The following is a 20,222-nucleotide window of genomic DNA, read 5'->3' as shown; positions in this document are numbered from 1 at the left end:
TTAACATGGTTTTTTCCCCTCATTTTCCCCTGTATTAAATCAGAATGATGTGATAAAATGTGAGATGTGAGAGGAAGACCTGAAACCATCTTAAGATATTTTAGCAGAGGTATTTTAGTGAAACCCTGCCCTCAAGCAACAACCAAAGGGACCACAATTTCCAAGTTGATGCATGAATACCTCTCATGTACAGCCTCCTTTTCAGCTACATTCTTCACTCTGGCAGCAAAGAAAGGGGGTAATGATACACTCTCCCCGGAGAGAAAATGAGGGCCAAGTTTAAAATGAGACATGGAGATGTGTGTTTGGTTCTACAATGTAGAGATTTTCAGTTAATTTACATTAGGTGCCAGCCAACCCAGAGCTGAGGATGTGACTGAGATCTGAGAGCTCACATCCTCCAGGAGGCCTTCCCAGACTGAGCCCCCTCCTTCCTCTCCCCGTCATCCCCCTCTCCATCCCCCATCTTACCTCCTTCCCTTCCCCACAGCACCTGTATATATGTATATATGTTTGTACATATTTATTACTCTATTTATTTTCCTTGTACATATCTATTCTATTTATTTTGTTAATATGTTTGGTTTTATTTTCTGTCTCCCCCTTCTAGACTGTGAGCCCACTGTTGGGTAGGGATTGTCTCTATATGTTGCCAACTTGTACTTCCCAAGCGCTTAGTACAGTGCTCTGCACACAGTAAGCGCTCAATAAATACGATTGATTGATTGATAAAAACCAATTAACTCCAATCCTCTAACTAGAATATAGCTTTGGAGAGTCCAGTGACAACAAAGAAGTTGTGTTCTTGACAAACTTCATGTTACTGAAAAATTTCATCGTGTCAACCATTGCTTCAATGGTAAATTACAGGTTAGGGGAGGGAAGGCTGGAAAACAATCCTAATAGTACACATAGTTTCCGTCGCACCGGGTGAAATTCAAGAAGATTGTAGAAGACTAAAAAGCATTCTAAGGCTCATTTCAAGCAGTCTGCATGGTCCAACCCTTTCTTTGATACATGCTACTAGCCCCATAACTGCTTGTAGGATGCTCAGTCTGAGGTTGGACTGTGGGTGGGGCAAGACAATGGCCCTTTGTCTCAAAAGAAGTAGTTAAACAGCAATGAGTTTCTCCCTGTACAGTTAAAGGACCTGAAACAAGTGGAAAACCCCCAGGAAAGTGCCTGTTAACACCAGGAAGCTCAGAGGAGGCTGGCTCAGAGCCCAGAGTCATAAGAAGCGGGATCCAAAAGGGGTTATCAGGAAGCTAATGACTGAATCACATCTGGGAGATACTGCAAGAAGGAAAGAGTCCCTCGCTTCAGGACCTAGTCCCTGGAAAAAGACCCAGAACTGTCTGCACTGGGTGAAACTCAAGGTGCCAATAACCTGATACTTGAACTCCTCAGTATCCTGAGCATGCCAAAGGACATGCTGGGATATGAGAGATGGATCATTTGCAATGGGTTGGGGAGCCTCACTGTGAAGCCTGAGACTTCCTGAAGCATGGATCCCCAGTGGATGGCAAATACACTTTCCTGACCCACATCTATGGCCACTCTATGGCGAACTGGGCATTTGCTATCACAGCTGGGCCAGGGAATCCTTTACTGCGTAGAATCAATTCCTAGTAAAGATTGAATTTTAAATAGCTGCAACTGCCTCTCTTTGCTAGGCTAATGAACTACTGATTAAAATGTTGCTCCACAATTCTGCCATCCTGCTTGAAATAAGTGCTAGAAGGCATTCCAGGCCGAGCAGCCTCATGGGATAAAACAATTAACAGCCATGTTATGGTAACTATGTGCCCTTATTCTTCCATCGTGGTCTAACCCAAATTGCTCTCTAAGATGTACCATTTTGGAAGGATTGCCTGTAGTTAATGGAAATCTATTCCACAGAAGTTCTCCTCTTTGGATCCCTCACTGAAATGAACTTATGAAATAGTTCATATGAACACCTGGGGAGCAGCTTTGTCCAAGAGAACAACAAAAAGGATGATTAAATGAAAGCTTATATTCTGGATTTGTTGTGAAATTGAGTGACTTTTCTCTCTACCTCTTCTGACCTGAGGGTCTAGCCGAATAAATCTCAAAATTAAACTACATTATATCAGAAGGTTACTTCATGCAAAAACGTTTAAATCTACCAGCATCAAGAAGCAGACAGGATCTACACAAAACACACAAAAGTATAAGACGATGCAGTGAAAGACATTCAATAGAATTCTGCCAGAAGTGGAATGCATGAAAGTTTGAAACAATATTTCTTTACCAAACTTCAACAGTGCAGTTTGTATTTAAACTACAGTAGGTGCACTGTCCATTTTTAGTAAGATCATTCTTATTTACTGTCCCCTTCAGAGCTTGCTACATTATCTGGTTTTGCATCCTTCATGCTTCCAGTTGCTTTTCTCTGCTTCTTAGACTTTTTCAACATATGAACCTTTAATAAAAAGAAATTAAGATTTTGTTAGCTAATTATGCACCTGCAATAATGTTATCTTCTTATGAAGTAACATGGATGTAATTAAGTCTATTTCCCAACCACACTTCACTGGTTTTCCATCAGAAAATCCTGGCCTTCTCTCTCCTCTAGTTCTCATCGCTGGATTACATCACCTATCGATCCTACCCCCACTTCCTCCCCTCTGCTTCTGATCTTGCTGTCAATGGACCATTGTAGTGAGAGCCCAGACTTTACTACCCAACCAAGGGCATACCTACTCAACTCATCCTCTTCCCCAAACATCAATGCCTTGGTCCCACCCCTCTGCATCCCACACCTTATCCGTTTCAGAAACTCTAATGCCTAGGTCTCAGATGCTCTGCAAGTCTTTGCCCTGCATTAACTTAGGCCTGCTCAAGGGCTTTGACCTTGCCCATGAGGCTGAGCTCAGTCGAGGTATCAGAAGAACAGGGCAAATTTGGTCCAGGGTTAAGGTGGTTAGTGCATTCCCTGACTTCCCTGATCTGATCTCCTCAGACATGATGGAATCTTTGGAACCATTCAAAATCAAAGGAGAGCTTTCCTGAGAAAGGGTGAAAAACAGACTCTGGAATTGTTCCCTTCTACCTTCGGTCCTGAAGCAGAAATGATCATCTGGCCTGGAGCCTGAATCCAGGGCTCTCCATCGACTTGAACAGGAATTCGCTTAAGAAGGGTAACCCGGAAGTATGAGCCTTGGGCTATTCGAATTCCTGAACGCAGACCACCTTGAACTTGGCCCTGTAGAATGAATCAAAAAGGTGACTAAGTGCTTCCATAGTCTCATAATGAAAAAAAACAAAAAACAAATGAAAGACAGATCTATTGACAAAAGACCGAAACACTATTTGTCGCTTAAGGGTCTTGCAGGGATAGAATATGCTCTCGCTGTGCGAGATCTCCAAGGAAAACATATCTAAATGATGACCTCAAATCCTAAAGAAGATAGACAGTTGTTGTGAATAAGCCACTCCACCTTCTGACCCAAAAATCCTCCAACAGAACTCAGCATCACATCTTTCCCCAGTACATTTCTACCACAGGAAACCCAAAGAGAAAACCTTCTGCTACAGTCACTGTCCCAGCCAGGCAGCTATCACTTCCACAGTCTCCTATTACTCTTTCTCCAGAGCTCTTCACGACGAATGCACATGTCTCTCCCCGCTCCCTCCCAGCTCCATTCTCTGGTGGTTTCAGAACTGCCTTCAAAAACCATTCCATATCATTCTAATCTTTTCTTCTTCACCATCGGAAACCAGGAAATTGAAAATCACAATCTCCAAGACTTCGCCACCTTAAATTCATCAGCTCAGGGACCACAAATTCCACCCTCTTCCAATTCCCAACCCAGACATCTGCTCACTCTGTCTACACCCACCCCTTCCAAACCTGGACCACCCTGCACATTGTTGCCTGCTTCAGGTCCCCTCACACTCCTCACTCCACAGCTCTCATGTTTCTCAGCTCCTCCTGCCCCCTCTTTATCTGCGGGAAACGAAGTTCCACATGGGATGGACCCTCAAGGAAGAGGAAGGAAAAACAAAAGACATGAGAGACCTAAAGAAAGAAAGATGGGGAAAAATATAATGGAGAATTCGAGAGAATGAAAAAAAGAGGGAGAAGACCAAGAACAAGGAGAAAAGAAGTGTAAGTCTAAACCCAGAAGAGAACAGGATAGAAAGTGTGGAAACATCATCATCAATGGTATTTACTGAGCACTTACTGTGTGCAGAGTACTGTACTAAGTGCTTGAGAGAGTACAATATAGCAGAATTGGTAGATATGTTCCCTGCCCACAACATGTCAGTAAATAGCAGGGAAGTAAAGAAAAAAATGTAATTAAATAAGAACAAATTGGGAAAGATGAGGAGAAGAGTTGTGGGGAAAGGGGGCAAAAGGATGAGAAAAGCAAGTAAAAATGAGGAGAAAAAGACAAGGGGAATGTATGGGTTGTGACAAACAGAAAGGGTGGAAGGAAATTAGAGTATTTAATCACCAAAATGACACAAGGATGACTATTACCTTCAAATCATGAGGGGTGGTAGACTATGCAATAAAGTGAACACTGGGGTGCTGGTTTTTTTGTTTTTGGTTCTGTCATTGACTGTCAAATCTCAATCTCACACTTACTCTCATGCTCTCTCTCTCTCCTCCCCTTCTCCCAATTTGCTAATTGACAACAATAATTCTCAGTATGGCTGCTGGAAATGTATTCATTATGGTATACTGAGGGCCCACACTGTGCATGCAGTCCTGTACTGAGCATTTGGGAGAGTACAATAGGAGTAAAACTCTCTAATGAAAGCTGAAGTGTTTTATCTTTTCAGGGACAGTTATGAAATGATGTCCAATTAGATAATACAAACTTCATTACATATTTTTTTCATAATTGCCATGGTAGTAGTCATATTTAATGAACACCTGCTAGATGTAGTGGACTGTACTAAGAGCTTGGTAACATGCAACACAAAGAATAATGTGTTTCCTGCCCATAAGGAGCTTACATTCCAACAGGGGCGACATACTTAAAAGTGTTTAATCAAAGGTACTCTATGTATATATGTACACACACGCACTGAGGGTGGGAATAAATAAGTATATAAATTCTGGAAATAAGTGGCAAGTTTGTACAGCTTGGGATGTTGGGGATTAAACAGGGATGGAAGAAGAATTGGTAGTGAGGTACAGTTACAAGTTAGTGGAGGTACAGTTAAGAGACAAATATCACTGCATCATTCAATGGTATTTATTGAGCGCTTACTACATGCTTGGAAGAGTACAAGAGTTGGCAGACATTGAAAGGCAACAACAAGACTGACTGTTTTCAGCATCAGCTCATTGTAGAAACAAATCCCAATGGCCCAACAAATACTAACTAGATTCACCAAACAAAATTCCCTTATCAGACCTCTCTGCCTTTACTGATCAAAGACTTACCATATGTCTTTGCTTATCACAGACTTACCATATGAACAACACCAGTCACCCCAACGACTTCTAGCAAGCCATCATCGATTCTTGGTTTCTCAAACCGACTATCATTGTCAGACCCCCACAGATCAGCTCCAGAACCCCAACTGCACAGATACAACCAGCATGGAAACAAATGTGAGCACGATTCGACAACTGGGCCAGATTTTCCACCAGGAGCAAGTTAGGCTCTTTTGGAAGTTGCACTTTCTCTTTTAAGCCACTAGCCCGACTGTGCTAGTGGTCTACAACAGTTCATTCGGTTTCCCAAAAAGTCTAGTTTACATCCTGGAAGCAATTTACAAACTCGGAATATGCAGCATCCAAATGTCAATAAGCCGATCACCATCCTCCCTCAGGGAGTCCCTACTCCTCTGAGCGGCCCCTTTGTGACTCCCCATTTATACCACTATCTGACCTCCACCCTGGCTGGCTTCTTCCGGATTAATTTCTCATCCTTACACCCTATATCTTCCTAAATGCTGCTTTACCACTTCCACAATGCCCAAACACTTGGGTACTCGCCCCCTCCCCCACCACAGCATTCTATTACCTCTCCTTCTCTGTAATTCATTTTAATGTTTCTCTCCTCTGCTATATTGAAAGCTCCTTGCAGGCAGAGATTGTTCTACTGATTCTATCTGTACTCTCTGAAGTGCTTGGTACAGTGCTCTGCACATATAAGTACTCAATAAATACTACTGATTAGGAAGCAGCGTGGCTCAGTGGAAAGAACCCGGGCTTTGGAGTCAGAGATCATGGGTTCAAATCCCGGCTCTGCCAATTGTCAGCTGTGTGACTTTGGGCAAGTCACTTAACTTCCCTGTGCCTCAGTTCCCCCATCTGTAAAATGGGGATTGACTGTGAGACCACCCCCATGGGACAACCTGATCACCTTGTAACCTCCCCAGTGCTTAGAACAGTGCTTTGCACATAGTAAGTGCTTAATAAATGCCATTATTATTATTATTATTATTATTAAGTGATAACTCCCTCTATCCCCAGGAAAATATTCTTCTCCTCTGTTTCCCACAACAGAAAGCCCAACAATTCATCTCTTCCCTGGTCATTCTCTGCTGCACTTCCTTTACCTACCTACTCCCTGGCCTTGCCTTCCTCCTCTTCCCTTCCTCCTCCCTTCAGATCACCTGCTTGTAATCCCTTTATTCCTCCTGTTCCTTTCCCTTTCCCCTCCCTTGAGGGAGGTGCCTTCCCAGGTCAGAGGAGTATGAAACAAAGTCAGGAGTCCTGTCCAGCACTGGACAGGTCGGGGCAGGAAAACACCCAAATCACCCAGAGATGGGGGAGCCAGGGGTGCTACTGCCACACTGTTCAGAAATGTGGCCTTGGGAAGGGACAGCTGCACACAGTGGTAGGATCTTTGGGGATGGGCAATGGTGGATAGCAAGGGGTTGCCACGGGTGGGGGAGAAGAAATACCTAATAAGGGCAAAAAGCAAGTGATCTGGTGGCCACCAAAGTGGCTGGTAGCTTAGGGAGGTAACTGCTGCCCATTCCCTTAGTCCTGCAGTCTCTCTTCTCACTTTCCCTCCCCTGCTAGTGATCCCGGCAATGACAGGGACCACTACTAAAGTTTAGAGCCCAAGAATAATTCCTCCCTCACTCCCAAACTTCTCCTTCTGGCCAACATTCTCCACCCCCAAAAAAGTTTTAAAAAAAAAAACCACCCAAAACAATCTTCAGTCCTGGCCACCACAGCATGAGCTGTGCACATACACACAAATGGACAGATTAAAGCAGAGTCAGCAATCAACAGCAAGCACACATTCAAGAGGATGTGCGTGCTTGGCAGGTGGAAAGTTTTTAGTAGCAGCTGGGCAGTGGGTAGCTCCAGGCCCTAGGATAGGTAGAACTGGGAGTTCATCAGTTGGGTGGGTAGGCATTAAAAAATAAAAAGGTAAAACTAAATGCATGAAGATATAACACTTTAATATTTGTGTGTCTCTCTCTTTAGAAAATGTCTGGACCTGCTCAAAAGAATATGTCCAAATTGGGGGTGGGGGGGAAGATGGAGAAAGTGGGAAGAGGGAGGGGTCAGAAGAGGAGAGGTCGGGGTGGGGGGGAGAGAGAGAATGTTTGTAGATAGTACTAATAATCCAGAATGTGGCAGGCCAGTGGAAATTTGGGTAGGTCAGTTGTTTTTTCTTAAAGCCAGTTGCAAGGTTTCTGTAATCCAAATAAAAAAACAGTTACTTCAGAAATTTAACAGAAGTTTTCCAATGGTTATTTGGGTATTTCCAAATTACAAATGGGTGTTGTGTGAAAGCAGAAGTGATATTAAACATATTGTCCTTCATGATGTGTAAGTATGTTGTTTCACAATTCCACCAGGCCCTGTGAAAGACTTTTTTTTTTTCAATTAGCTAACAGACCAGGTTGTAAAACTATGATCTTTGTGAGCTTACCTATCATGCTATGGCTACCAATCTGCATGGGGTTGGGGGGGGGGGGGTGGGAGGTAATGAGTAGCTTAAAGAGTGAATAGGAAGCAAAATCAATAATGGGACAGTTTGAGAAAGAACTCTGCTACAAACATTGTGAAAAAACGCCTGTGTACACTACCTGGGGATATTAATGAAAATGAGTCCCTCAATATTTGGCAATTCCACTTCATGTTGATCAACCTGAAGTTTAATCTCCTTATGCAGGTTTCTGGTGTGACTTATCTTCTGTAATCCTACTTTTACATACACACCTTTATTGTGAAACCTAAAAATAAAAAGCAATTCCAGTTTTACTGCAATGTCTGTACTGTATTCTCTCATTGCATTCAGTGTAATTTGGCTTAAACTTTCTGCCCGCTTATATATGGGCAGACTTTTCAAAATACATCACTTCACTAACAATTATTATTATTATTAATTGTATTTATTGAGCACTTACCGTGTGCAAAGCACTGTACTAAGAACTTGGGAGAGTACAATATAACATCAGACACATTCCTTGCCCACAATGAGCTCCATTCATGAAAAACTTACCTTGCAACTTGAAGAGTTTCATAAACACAGATAGGGAAATAATAATTGACTTCTTTAGCCTCAATGACAGTGAGAGGAAAATCACAGCAAAAATCCTTCAAGTCTTTCTCTCAAGTTGTAGCTCTTTGAAATCCAACCCCCACTTCAAATGGCTAATGGATATTCCCCCAAGCCAAATTCACATCCTTCCCACCCCCACATATACATCAGATCCCAACTGAGAAGGACCATTAAATAAGCCTCGCAATTAGTAGGAATTGTAGATTCCAGGTGACAGTGATGCAAGTTCTACCTGTGATGATAATAATAATAATAATAATGATGGCATTTATTAAGCACTTACTATATGCAAAGCACTGCTCTTAAGCACTGGGGAGGTTACAAGGTGATCAGGTTGTCCCACGGGGGGCTCACAGTCTTCATCCCCATTTTACAGATGAGGGAACTGAGGCCCAGAGAAGTTAAGTGACTTGCCCAAAGTCACACAGCTGACAATTGGCGGAGCCGGGGTACCCTACCCTTGAGACACTGCTGCATTGCTATGTTCACTGGGATCCATCCCTAATATGATGTTCTCCCCAATCCATAAAAATATATTCACTGGGATTTATCCCTCAAATGACATTTTCTCTAAACCCATCAAAAAGGAGGGCAATTTGAAGGCAACATAATCTGCAGTGAAATCTGCCCTGGATCTGATTTTGCAGGCTAACAGAAATTCAGTCCTTCGGTCTTCTATGCAAAGATTACCTGCTTGTAAATTTGCCTGGTTCTTCTTCTCTGGCATGATGAAAGTCCAAACTCAATTCTGCATCAATTCCAATGCCACAATAATTGTTCATCTGAACTATCTGAAAAAAAAAATTAAACAGCAATTTCACAAGGTGACTTCACATGCACGACACCACTGACCTTAGCTTCCCCCTTCCACAAGACAGAAGCTGACCAAGGGGACCAGCTATGCATGATACAATATTGAGGAGAATAACAACTCGGGCTGCCCAAAGGAAACAGGAAAGGGTGGTTCCATGCCACTAGGTCCTTGAAAACCTAATGGTAGGCCCAGGTTGAAGATGCTTCCCATCAATCAGTCATTCATAAATCCTCTCTGGCCCTGCGCCACCAGTAATCAAATTATTTTTCAAGTAAAATGATTAAAAAATGGAAAAAATTAGAAAAATTCAAACTTGTTTTTGTCTTAATGATCTGAATATTGCACATGCCTCCTTTTGCCAATAAATCCCCTAGTTTTTGAACACCTCCTGTTGGGTCCTTAATTATTGCTCTGTTCAAAGTCAATGAGTCAGTCTTAGCCAGCAAGAAATTCTTTGAAAGCTACCACCTTGCCATTCTTAAATAAACATTAATAGCTCCTACCCCCAGTGCCTACTCTTCTCCTAGTGAGCCCTCTAGCACTTAACAGCTTCTAACATTTTGAAACCTTCATTTTCATTGTACTCCTTCAAATGTGAAAGAAAAATTCCAGTGCTCCATACTGAAATGAAAATGAGCAAGTAAGAATTGTACATTTTTACCTTAACTGTAGACAAGAATTGGTTCTGCTGAGAGCAGGAAATGTCCATGACCAAATGAGGAAGAAAAGGAGACTGGAAATTCATTACAGTTCTCCTGAAGCATTAGGATCCCAAATGCTATCAATCAGTCAATGGTATTTGAGAGCTTACTGTACTAAATACTTGGGACAGTACACTACAACAGAGTCGGCAGACATGCTCCCTGCCCACAAGGAGCTTAGTCTAGAGGGGGAGAAAGACATTCAAATTAATTATGGATATGTACTTAAGTGCAGTCAGCCTGAGAGTAGGGTGAATATCAAGTCTTTAAAGGGTACAGATCCAAGCGTATAGGTGACACAGAAAGGAGAGGGAGTAGAGGAAATCAGAAAGGCTTAATTGGAAAGGCCTTTTCGAGGAGGTGGGATTTTAATAAGGCTCTGAAGGTGGGAAGAGTGATGGCCTCACTCATATATGGAGAAGGAGGGAGTTCCAGGCGATAGGAAGGACATGGACAAGGGGTCGGTGGTGAGACAAATGAAATCCAAGTACAGTGTGCAGGTTGACGTTGGAGGAGTGAAGCGTGCGGGCTGGGTTGTAGGAGGAAATTAGCGAGGTACGATCGGAGGGCGTAAGCTGATTACATGCTTTAAAGACAACGGTAAGAAACTTCTGTCTGATGCATAGGTGGATGGACAACCAACCATTGGAGTTTCTTGAGGTGTGGGGAGACATGGCCTGAACGTTTTCGTAGAAAGATGATCCAGGCAGCAGAGTAAAGTAACGGCTGGAGTGGAGAGAGACAGGAGGCAGGGAGATCAGCGAGGAAGTTTATGCACTAACTGAGGTGGGATATAAGGTCTTGGATCAGTGTAGTAGCAGTTTGGATGGAGAAGAAGAGGATTTTAGCGATGTTATGAAGGTAGAACTGACAGAATTTGGTGACAGTTTCAATTTGTGAGTTGATCGAGAGAGATGCATCGAGATGTGATGGGCCAGAGTGTCCACTCATTTCACCTGCCCCGACAACCAGCTCTAAGCTCATTAGGGGCAGGGAACATGCCTGCTATATTGTTGTACTCTCCCACGTGCTTAGTATAGTGTTCTGCACACAATACGTGCTCCATAAAAACAACTGACTGAAGCCTGGAAAAATTCTCACTTGACTCCTCCAAGGGCTTAGTTAAAATAATAACAATTGTTAAGCACTTCCTGTGTGCCAAGCACTGTACTAAGCATGACTGTGGTATTTGTTAAACAATTTCTATGTGCCAAGCAATATAGTAAGCACTGGGGTAGATACAAGAAAATCCAGTCGGATACAGTCATTATACAACATGGGCCTCACAGTCTAAGTAGGGGAACAGTACTGAATCCCCATTTTACAGATGAGGAGATAGGCACAGAGAAGCTAAGTGACTTGTCCAAAGTCACACAGCATGCAAATGGCCGAGTCAAGATTAGAACCCAAGTCCTCTGACTCCCAGGCCCGTGATTTTTCCACTAGGCCATGGTGCTTCCCCATTAAGGCATCTGTTAAGTAGTTACTAAGTGTCAAACACTCAAGAAGCAGCTTGGCTCAGTAGAAAGAGCACGGGCTTTGGAGTCAGAGGTCATGGGTTCGAATGCCGACTCCTCCACATGTCTGCTGTGTGACCTTGGGCAAGTCCCTTAACTTCTCTGAGCCTCAGTTACCTCATCTGTAAAATGGGGATTAAGACTGTGAGCCCCACACAGGACAACCTGATCACCTTGTATTCCCCCCCAATGCTTAGAACAGTGCTTTGCACATAGTAAGCACTTAACAAATGCCATCATCATTATTATTATTATCATTATTAATAAGCCCTGGGGATAGATATAAGATAATCAGGTCCTACATGGGGCTCCCAGTCTATGTAGGAGGGAGAATGGGTATTGCATGTCCATTTTGTGGATGTGGGAACTGGGGCACAGAGAAGTTAAATGACTTGCTCACGGTCACGCTGCAGGCAAATGGCGGAACCGGGATGAGAACCCAGGTCCTCTGACTCCCAGGCCCAGGGCTCTTTCCACTAGGCAACACTGCTTGTCCCGTCCCTATTCTGAAAATGGAAGATTGCTGCAGACATCTCTCCACACCTTTTCAGATCGGGCACTGTGTCCCCACAGCAGTTAATAGTAATCCACAAACACTTATCCTACGAGCAAAGAGTAAAACTACACAAAGAGGTTCAAAACAGAAATTATTTCACAAGAAGGAAAATACCTTTGGTGGTTCCGGTTCCGTAACATCATTTACTGTGCTTTCAACAGTCTCTTGAGCATCCAAAAGGATAGTCCAACGGTCCATAAGAACATCATCAGCTTCATCTACTGATATCAGGACAGAGTATGGATCTTCCCCACTATAGCCAGCTCCCCAGCGAAGCACCCTGCCCAAATCATTGCCTAAGAAAATTAACAGAAGGAAATTTTAAATAATTGCCACGTTAAAAAATGTGAAGAACAAAATCATCCTCAAATAAACTTTGGTATATGGCAGGGAGGAGGCAATGTAGCCCAGGGAAAAGTGAATGCGACTGATAATCAATTGATAATACTTATCGAGTACTTACTGCATGCAGAACACAGTATTAAACACTTGAGAGAGTACAATATAACAGAGTTGATAGACACATTCCCTGCCCAAAAGGTGCTTATAGTCTATAGGAGTCAGGTGACCTGGATTGCTAGTCCTGGCTGCTCTGTCACTGGCCTGCTGTGTGACCTTGGACCACTGTATACAGATATTTACACTTGACCAAAGTGCATAAAGGTCCAGATCCATCAGGCACACACAGATATCCTGGAAAAGTCCGGATAATCAAGCTTCTGGTTTACGAGAGCTCATTCTGTACTTCTGAGTGTCCTATTCAAGACTAGAAAATTCACTGTGCTGTGTCTTTCCCCTCCTCCCTCAAAAATGTTGAAAACAGTGCCACAAATTCAATGGTCACAATAAGGCTTAGGTATGTGTCATTTAACTTTTAATATTTGGAGATGCAAAACTAAAATACTTGCAATTTTTTTCTGATCCATTTGGTTAAGAATAACACCCACAAATGGTTTCAAAGTGAAATGTTTAAAGCATTAAAGGTAGCCACAGATCCCAAGATGCATACAAGTTTCCCTTGCCAACAACAGTTTTAAATATCCACTCAACACTATGCACCACCATGGCTACCCTAGGCACATGGTTTTAAATAACTATGGCTTTCCATGGCCACACCTAACACTATCTTTCATTTCAACTTGGCTGTTTTCTAACTTGCTACCACAAATAACCCCAATTATTGTTACTGCTACTCCCAGCACTCTGATCGGTAATTCTTTATTACACAAGATACTGTATTGTAACTGTTTAAAACTACAGAAATTACATTTACACTGTAAGCTCCTGAGAAGGAGCGTGGCCTAGTGGAAAGAGCACGGGCTTGGAAGTCAGAGGTCGTGGGTTCTAATCCCAGCTCTGCCACTTGTCAACTGTGTGACTTTGGGCAAGTCATGGCTCAATGGAAAGAGCACTGGCTTTGGAGTCAGAGGTCAGGGGTTCAAATCCCAGCTCTGCCACTTGTCAGCTGTGTGACTTTGGGCAAGTCACTTAACTTCTCTGTGCCTCAGTTACCTCATCTGTAAAATGAGGAATAAGACTGTGAGCCCCACATGGGACAACCTGATAACCTTGTATCTACCCCAGAGCTTAGAACAGGGCTTGGCACATAGTACGTACTTAAATACCATCATTATTATTATTATTACTATTATCGTCATCATAGACAGGGAAAGTGTCTACCAACTTTACACTACTGTTCTCGCCCAAGCACTTAGTACAGTGCTCTGCACGCAGTATGTGCTCAATAAATTCCACTGATTCACTGATAAGAGGTTCACTGCTACAGTTAGTTCCCTGCTTCACGCTAATGAACCTAAACGCAATGTAATCAGAAGGCCAGGTACGCAGCTTTAAATTTCTGGTAACAGCCAACTTTAAAGAGTTGCTGTATTAGATCTCTGGTTTTTACCAACCAGGAGTACTTTCAGGAATTTAACCCCCAATGTTGGGAAGAGAAAGCAGTAGAAAGTCAGAAGATGAACAATACAAGTGGTTCTCCTAGGTAGCGAGCATCTTTACTTCACTTCCACTTTACGCACCACATTCAGAATCTTAATGCACTCACCTGTGCCTAGAGGTAAGATCGCTACGGATGGCTCCGGGCAGGCAAGTTTATGTCTAATCTCCTCAAGGGCTCCGAGAACCCAACCCACTGTTCCATCACCACCACACACGAGTACACGGAAATCAGGAACTTGGGAGAATATATGAAATCTTAATTTAAAACAAAAGAGGATTACATTCATCAATCAGCAGTAATTACGGAGAGCCTACTGTGCACCAAACATTGAGTAAAAGACAGTTAGTCAGTTGATCATATTTACTGAGAGCTTACTGTGTGCAGAGTCCTGTACTAAGTGCTTGGGACAGTACAATATAACAATAAACACACGCACTCCCTGCCCACAAGGACCTTACAGTCTTGAGGACAGCCTCGAGATAGAGTGAGTCCCTGCTCCCAAGGAGTTTCTAATAAAATGGGGGAGTCTGGAAAATGATTTACTAATATTGCAAACATATGAAAGGATGAAAAGAAATTAATAAGTGAATATACATATATATGTAACTATTAAGGATGGCTGTTGGGTTTACCCAACTTGGAATGGTGGGGGATTCCCAGAAGAGATGAGTTTTTAGGTGACCTTTGATGACAGAGGGAGAGCTGTGTCTGGGGGGTTTGAAGGACGGAGGGAGTTTCAAGCAGTGGTTACAGCCTAAGCCAGGGGGTGGAGGGTGGAGAGTAGAGAGTCAGAAGGCAAGCTTGGGAAGAGGGGTGAGTTGAGAGTAGCAGGTGAAGAGAGCCACATGTAGTAGTAGCTGTGGTATTCATTGAGCACGTACTGGGTGTAATGCACTGTACTAGGTGCTTGGGAAAGCTCAACAGAAGCATGAGGCATGTCCTCTACCTACAAAGAGCATACAATCTAACTGGGAAATAGAAATATGTACTAGCAGTGGAATCATACTAAATATATACATTAATGCTGGGCTGGTATGACCCTGGAGATGGGAGTTAATCACAAAAGGCTTCTGGGAGAGGTGGGATTTTAGGAGAGCTCTGAACATAGGGAGAGCTATGGTCTAGCAAATTTGTGGGGGGAAGGATTTCCAGGGAGGACAAACAGCATAAGCAAGGGGACCGAGATGGGAGAGGCAAGAGCAACAGATAATTAGAAGGTTGGCTTGGGAGGAATGAAGAGGGCAAGCTGGTCAAAGAGGTGAAAAGAAGCAGAGAAGCAGTGTGGCTCAGTGGAAAGAGCATGGGTTTTGGAGTCAGAGGTCATGGGTTCAAAACCCAGCTCTGCCAATTGTTAGCTGTGTGACTTTGGACAAGTCACTTAACTTCTCTGTGCCTCAGTTACCTCATCTGTAAAATGGGGATGAAGACTGTGAGCCCCCTGTGGGACAACCTGATCACCTTGTAACCTCCCCAGCGCTTAGAACAGTGCTTTGCACATAGTAAGCGCTTAATAAATGCCATTATTATTAAAAGAACAGGTAGGTAAAACAGGGAGACTGGGTGCAGAGCCTTAAATCCAAGGGTTAAGAGATTTTGCTTGACACAAAGGGAAATGGAGCAGCCACTGGAAGTTTTTGAGGAGTGGACAGTGTGTTAAGTGACATGTAGTATACACTGAAGCAGGGGAAGAGGCTTGAGACCAGTGAGGAGACTGTTACAGTAGTCTAAGCACTTAGTACAAGGCTCTGCACACAGAAAGTGCTCAATAAATTAATACCTGCCCTATTTAAGACAGGGACTGTGCTCCACCTAATTTCCCCATATCTACCCAGTGCTTAGAACAATGGTTGATACATAATGAGCACTTAGCAAATACCACTAAAAATAGAAAAAATAAAAGTTTGGAATAATTGGTAAAGGTGGCAGGCATGGTAGTCAAAGAGTAGTCTTGCTGAGCAGAAGAAAGGGCAGAGCTGCAATCTAAGGCAGACAATTAAATCAAACTCACTTAGGATTCTTTAAAGCAGAGCCAAATTAGTTTAGAAAAAAGTTTCTGAGCAAAATTAATGGCTACAGTCCAGTGTGGAATTAAATTAATGGCTAGCAATCGGTCTACGTTTTGAATTAATGGCAAGCAATCAGTCTACGTGTTGAATTAATGGCAAGCAATCAGCAAGGGCAAAACTTCTATTTTCTAGTTCAAATTCAGATTTCAATTTGATGTTCCATTTTCCAAAATCAGGCCAGTTTATGAAAACAATTGGGCACGAAAATAATAACTCCCTTAGTGGGTATGACAGAACACTGATACCAAAGAGATGCTGTAGGGCTTTCACGAAATAATTTAGCAAGCCAACACAAACAGATTGCATATTTATCAGATGAAACATTACACCTACATTTTCAAATGGAAAATTTAGAAAAAATGAATTCCTAAGCTTAAGAGTTTCTAAAGTTTACTTTTCAAAATCCTGGCCTATTTTATCATCTTGCTGAGTCACCAACAGGCAAAGGTTAGAAGAGAAACAGGAATGAGATAGGTAGGATTTGTAGGTAGAGAGAAATTAGGGTTGAGGGAGTGAAGAATAGTAGTAAATGGGTGAAAAGAGACTAGGAATGCATGGAAGAGTCACTTCTTTTCCAGAAGGGAGAGAACGAGACTGTGACAGGTGTACAGAGAGTCACACACAGAGGGAATAGGATTCCCTCCTACACAGAATTTCTACTGAGGCACTTGCTCATTTTTTCTTTGCCATTTTTGTGACATCTGGCTGCTATTTCAGATGTTCTTGCTGTAGTACTCTTACCCGCTTGCTGAAAATGGGAAAGAAAGTGGAGAGAAAGGGAAAATGAAGACAGGAGGACCAGCATAGTGTTCTTTGTGTGGGCTGGAGCTGAGGCAAAATACACTTAAAAAAAGAAAAAGAAAAATCTATCCTCCTTTCTGACCTACAGCTAAAAATTTGCTTTTAGATGACAATCAACGAGCTATATATTCCTAAACTCCCAGGTAATAAAGGCAGAAGTAAAAAGAGTGGAAACTATAGAAACCACCAAGCACAAAAGTATATATTTATATCTTCCCTTTTCCCCTACCTGCCTAGATCTGCGCTCAGGACTTGGTTTCTCTACGAGCTACATCAACAATATTACAAATACCTAAAACAGTGCAGGTCCCATTTTAGGTGCTAGTGATAGCCTCAAAAGCTGCAGAGAAAAAAAAAAAAATCGATACTCAATCCTGAATTCAGATCTTAGGGACAGGGAGTGTCACAGCTTTTTAATTTAAAAAAAAAAGAAATGGTGGTCAAGGAGAAAATAGATTGATTAAATGTTCACTTGGTTGGAACTCAGTTCCAACCACCCTCCACACTGGCAAAATTTTCAGCATTTTGCCTTCAGTTCATTTTTTTCTGACAGTAATTAACTTTTTTAATGGAGCAGAAATTTTAACACATTCATCATTAAAGTAGGAATTTTCATTTCTTTTCTATTGACAGGCAATCCAAAGAATCCACCACACACTTCATAATATAGTTTATGGGTAAAATTATTTTTTGGTATTTGTGGATTTTTTTGAATTGTCTGCCAACAGGCTAGTTAGTCATATTAAAATGAGACAAAAATGGCCCCAAATTATTTTTCCTGCCTTTTAATTTGGTGAGATTATTAGGACTATTTTCAAGATTATTTTTCGGAGCAAAATCTTACAAGTGAAAAAAATGGCTGTAGAGTGCAATCTAATCTAAATAATCCATGACATATTTCAGAGTTACAGCCAACAACAATAAGAAGAAGAAGAGGAGGAACAATTATAATTACCCAGGTAAAGGCCCTCCATTGGTAAGTTCAAAGACCTGATGTGGATTCAGGAGTTTTCTGAAACTAGAGAGTAGATCTCGGCCTTTCAGACCTCCACTTTTTGGATTTACAAACACGAGAAGGGGACAGCAGTTTTGTGGAAGCTTTGAATGCTGGTAGAAGAAAAAAGAAGGAGTTAGAAAGATATACATTCTTTATAATCAATTCCATAGGTTGAAAGAACAGAACAGTCCATATGAGTATTGTCAGGTGGCCTTGGGAGGTACTTATTGGGAGACTTTTCTTGGTGAGGCAAGTGAAGGGTCTGGATAGAGTCAGATTTCCCTAAAGAAGTAGTGTGGTCTAGTGGATAGAGCACAGGTCTGGGAGTCAGAAGGACCTGGGTTCTAACTCTGGCTCCGTTACTTGTCAGCTGTGTGACCTCAGGGAACTCACTTAACTTCTCTGTGCCTCAGTTACCTCAACAGTAAAGTGGAGATTAAGACATGAGCCCCATGCGGGACAGGGACTGTGTCCAACCTGATTATCTTATATCTACCCCAGAGCTTAGTACAGTGCCTGGCACACAGTAAGCCCTTAAAAATACCAAAAAAAAAAAAAAGATTTGGCTTCTAACCTGAAGCTGTGAGAGCTTTATGAAAATATGGTGCTTCTGAGTTTCCCTAATGAGTAGACTAACCGTGTAACTTCAAACCACCCCATGCAAGGTGAATTTTCCATTAACAAAAACTAAAAGTTAATTGGTGAAAAGGAATCCAGCTGATATACAGATTTTCCTGCCCATCCCCCCTTCACTCCTGAAGCAGCATGGCTCAATGGAAAGAGCACAGGCTTGGGAGTCAGAGGTTGTGAGTTCTAATCCCAGCTCCACCACTTGTCTGCTGTGTGACTGTGGGCAAGTCACTTAACTTCTCTGGGCCTCAGTTACCGCATCTGCAATATGGGGATTAAGACTGTGAGCACCATGTGGGACAACCTGATTACCTTGTATCCCCCCCAGCATTTAGAACAGTGCTTGGCACATAGTAAGCGCTTAACAAAAGCCATCATCACGGGGATAAAAAAAATTGACCACTCATAACTAAGTCTCAAACAAACTTCAGCTATAAAAGCCTTCACATATAATTTCTTGTACCACTTGGCATTCTGAGTAGAAAGTCACACACTGAGCACAAAATACTTATGCCTATGCTGATGACTGAAAAAAAAATTTTTTTTACTTGTTCAATACATAAAAGATAAAAATAGAATGGCATCAGGGAACTGTAACTTCTAATATCTAGGGTGACAATACTACACAGGAATAACTTTTGAATGGCCAATATTCTAACCAATAATATTCCTGTATTCAGGATGACACACAGCCTTCTAACTGCATGGTCATAAATTTGCCATGAAGTTACAACTTACCTATTTAATCGGGGAAAGCAGCTAAGAGGAAAAAAAAGAATGTGGGCAACCATCTAGAAAATGTTGGACTTTGTTATTGTTTAAATTAGATACATATTTAAAAGATCATTTTCAAATTTAAAAGACTAAAATCAATCTCTCTAAATTAAAAACTTTACTAAGCATTACGGAAAGCACATTAGTGTTTAAAAAAAGAATTAATCATTAATATCTAGCTTTTTGCAGCCTCCTGCCACCTCTAATTCCACACCAACCTCTCCCCTGACTTTTTTGAAAGATATCTGTAATTTAAGTATATGGCCACAAGGGGGCAATATTTCCCCTTGATTACGGTTCCCATTGATTTCTCAGTTCTTTCAATATTGCTCTAAGCAAGCCAAACGGGTATTTATCATTAGATCGAAAAAGGGGCTAAACTACTCCCCAGATATCAAATGTTACTTGTATTATAGCATCCAAGATGCAGCAATTTGCTTCTTTCATTAAATATTAGATCATTTTTAACTATGTTCCAAAAAACAGAACGGTATAACATGCAGATCTTACCATAACTTCAGGTAGCACAACTCCAAAAAGCTGTTTGTCATTAACAGTTATATCTCTAACTAACATATATATTCTTTCCGCTTCAGAAAAACAAGAGATGTGAAGTACCACAGCACCTGAAACAAATGATTTTAAAGAGCAATTTTATAGGTAGTAAACTCCAAAGGTAACCGATTGTAAACCAGCTCAAAGAGAAGGAACTAATGTAAATTTCAAATCTGAAGAAAATATGTATAACTGATGGTAAAAGCCTCTTCTTCAGTTTTACATCTTGAAAAATACCCCTCTCTCCAATAAATGCCACTGGAGAAAAACACAGTGAATTCCGTTTGAACACGATTACAACCAGAACAACAAATTTTCAAGAATATGTCTGCATTTCT

The 20,222-nt window shown here is 41.8% G+C and overlaps 1 protein-coding gene across 2 annotated transcripts in view; it reads right to left on the bottom strand.

Moving 5' to 3' along the window:
• Positions 1-706: 706 nt before the first annotated feature.
• DGKQ (diacylglycerol kinase theta) overlaps positions 707-20,222 on the bottom strand; it is a 75,529-nt gene continuing 56,013 nt past the window's right edge. The window contains exons 15-23 of one of the 2 annotated variants that reach the window (XM_038770496.1): positions 19,840-19,955; positions 17,884-18,035; positions 14,167-14,315; positions 12,216-12,397; positions 9,204-9,304; positions 8,038-8,184; positions 5,451-5,562; positions 3,074-3,226; positions 707-2,443 (exon numbers count right to left, since the gene is read on the bottom strand). In XM_038770496.1, coding sequence (XP_038626424.1) covers positions 2,342-2,443; positions 3,074-3,226; positions 5,451-5,562; positions 8,038-8,184; positions 9,204-9,304; positions 12,216-12,397; positions 14,167-14,315; positions 17,884-18,035; positions 19,840-19,955 — 1,214 coding nt within the window. In that variant the 3' untranslated portion in view covers positions 707-2,341. The remainder of the gene's footprint in view (positions 2,444-3,073; positions 3,227-5,450; positions 5,563-8,037; positions 8,185-9,203; positions 9,305-12,215; positions 12,398-14,166; positions 14,316-17,883; positions 18,036-19,839; positions 19,956-20,222) is intronic. The other variant, XM_038770497.1, reaches the window with a different exon arrangement.

The sequence above is a fragment of the Tachyglossus aculeatus genome, chromosome X3 (genome assembly GCF_015852505.1).
Source record: "Tachyglossus aculeatus isolate mTacAcu1 chromosome X3, mTacAcu1.pri, whole genome shotgun sequence".
Lineage (NCBI taxonomy): Eukaryota > Metazoa > Chordata > Mammalia > Monotremata > Tachyglossidae > Tachyglossus > Tachyglossus aculeatus.
Note: the sequence above shows the minus strand (reverse complement) of the source record. Positions and strands in the feature narration are given on the sequence as shown.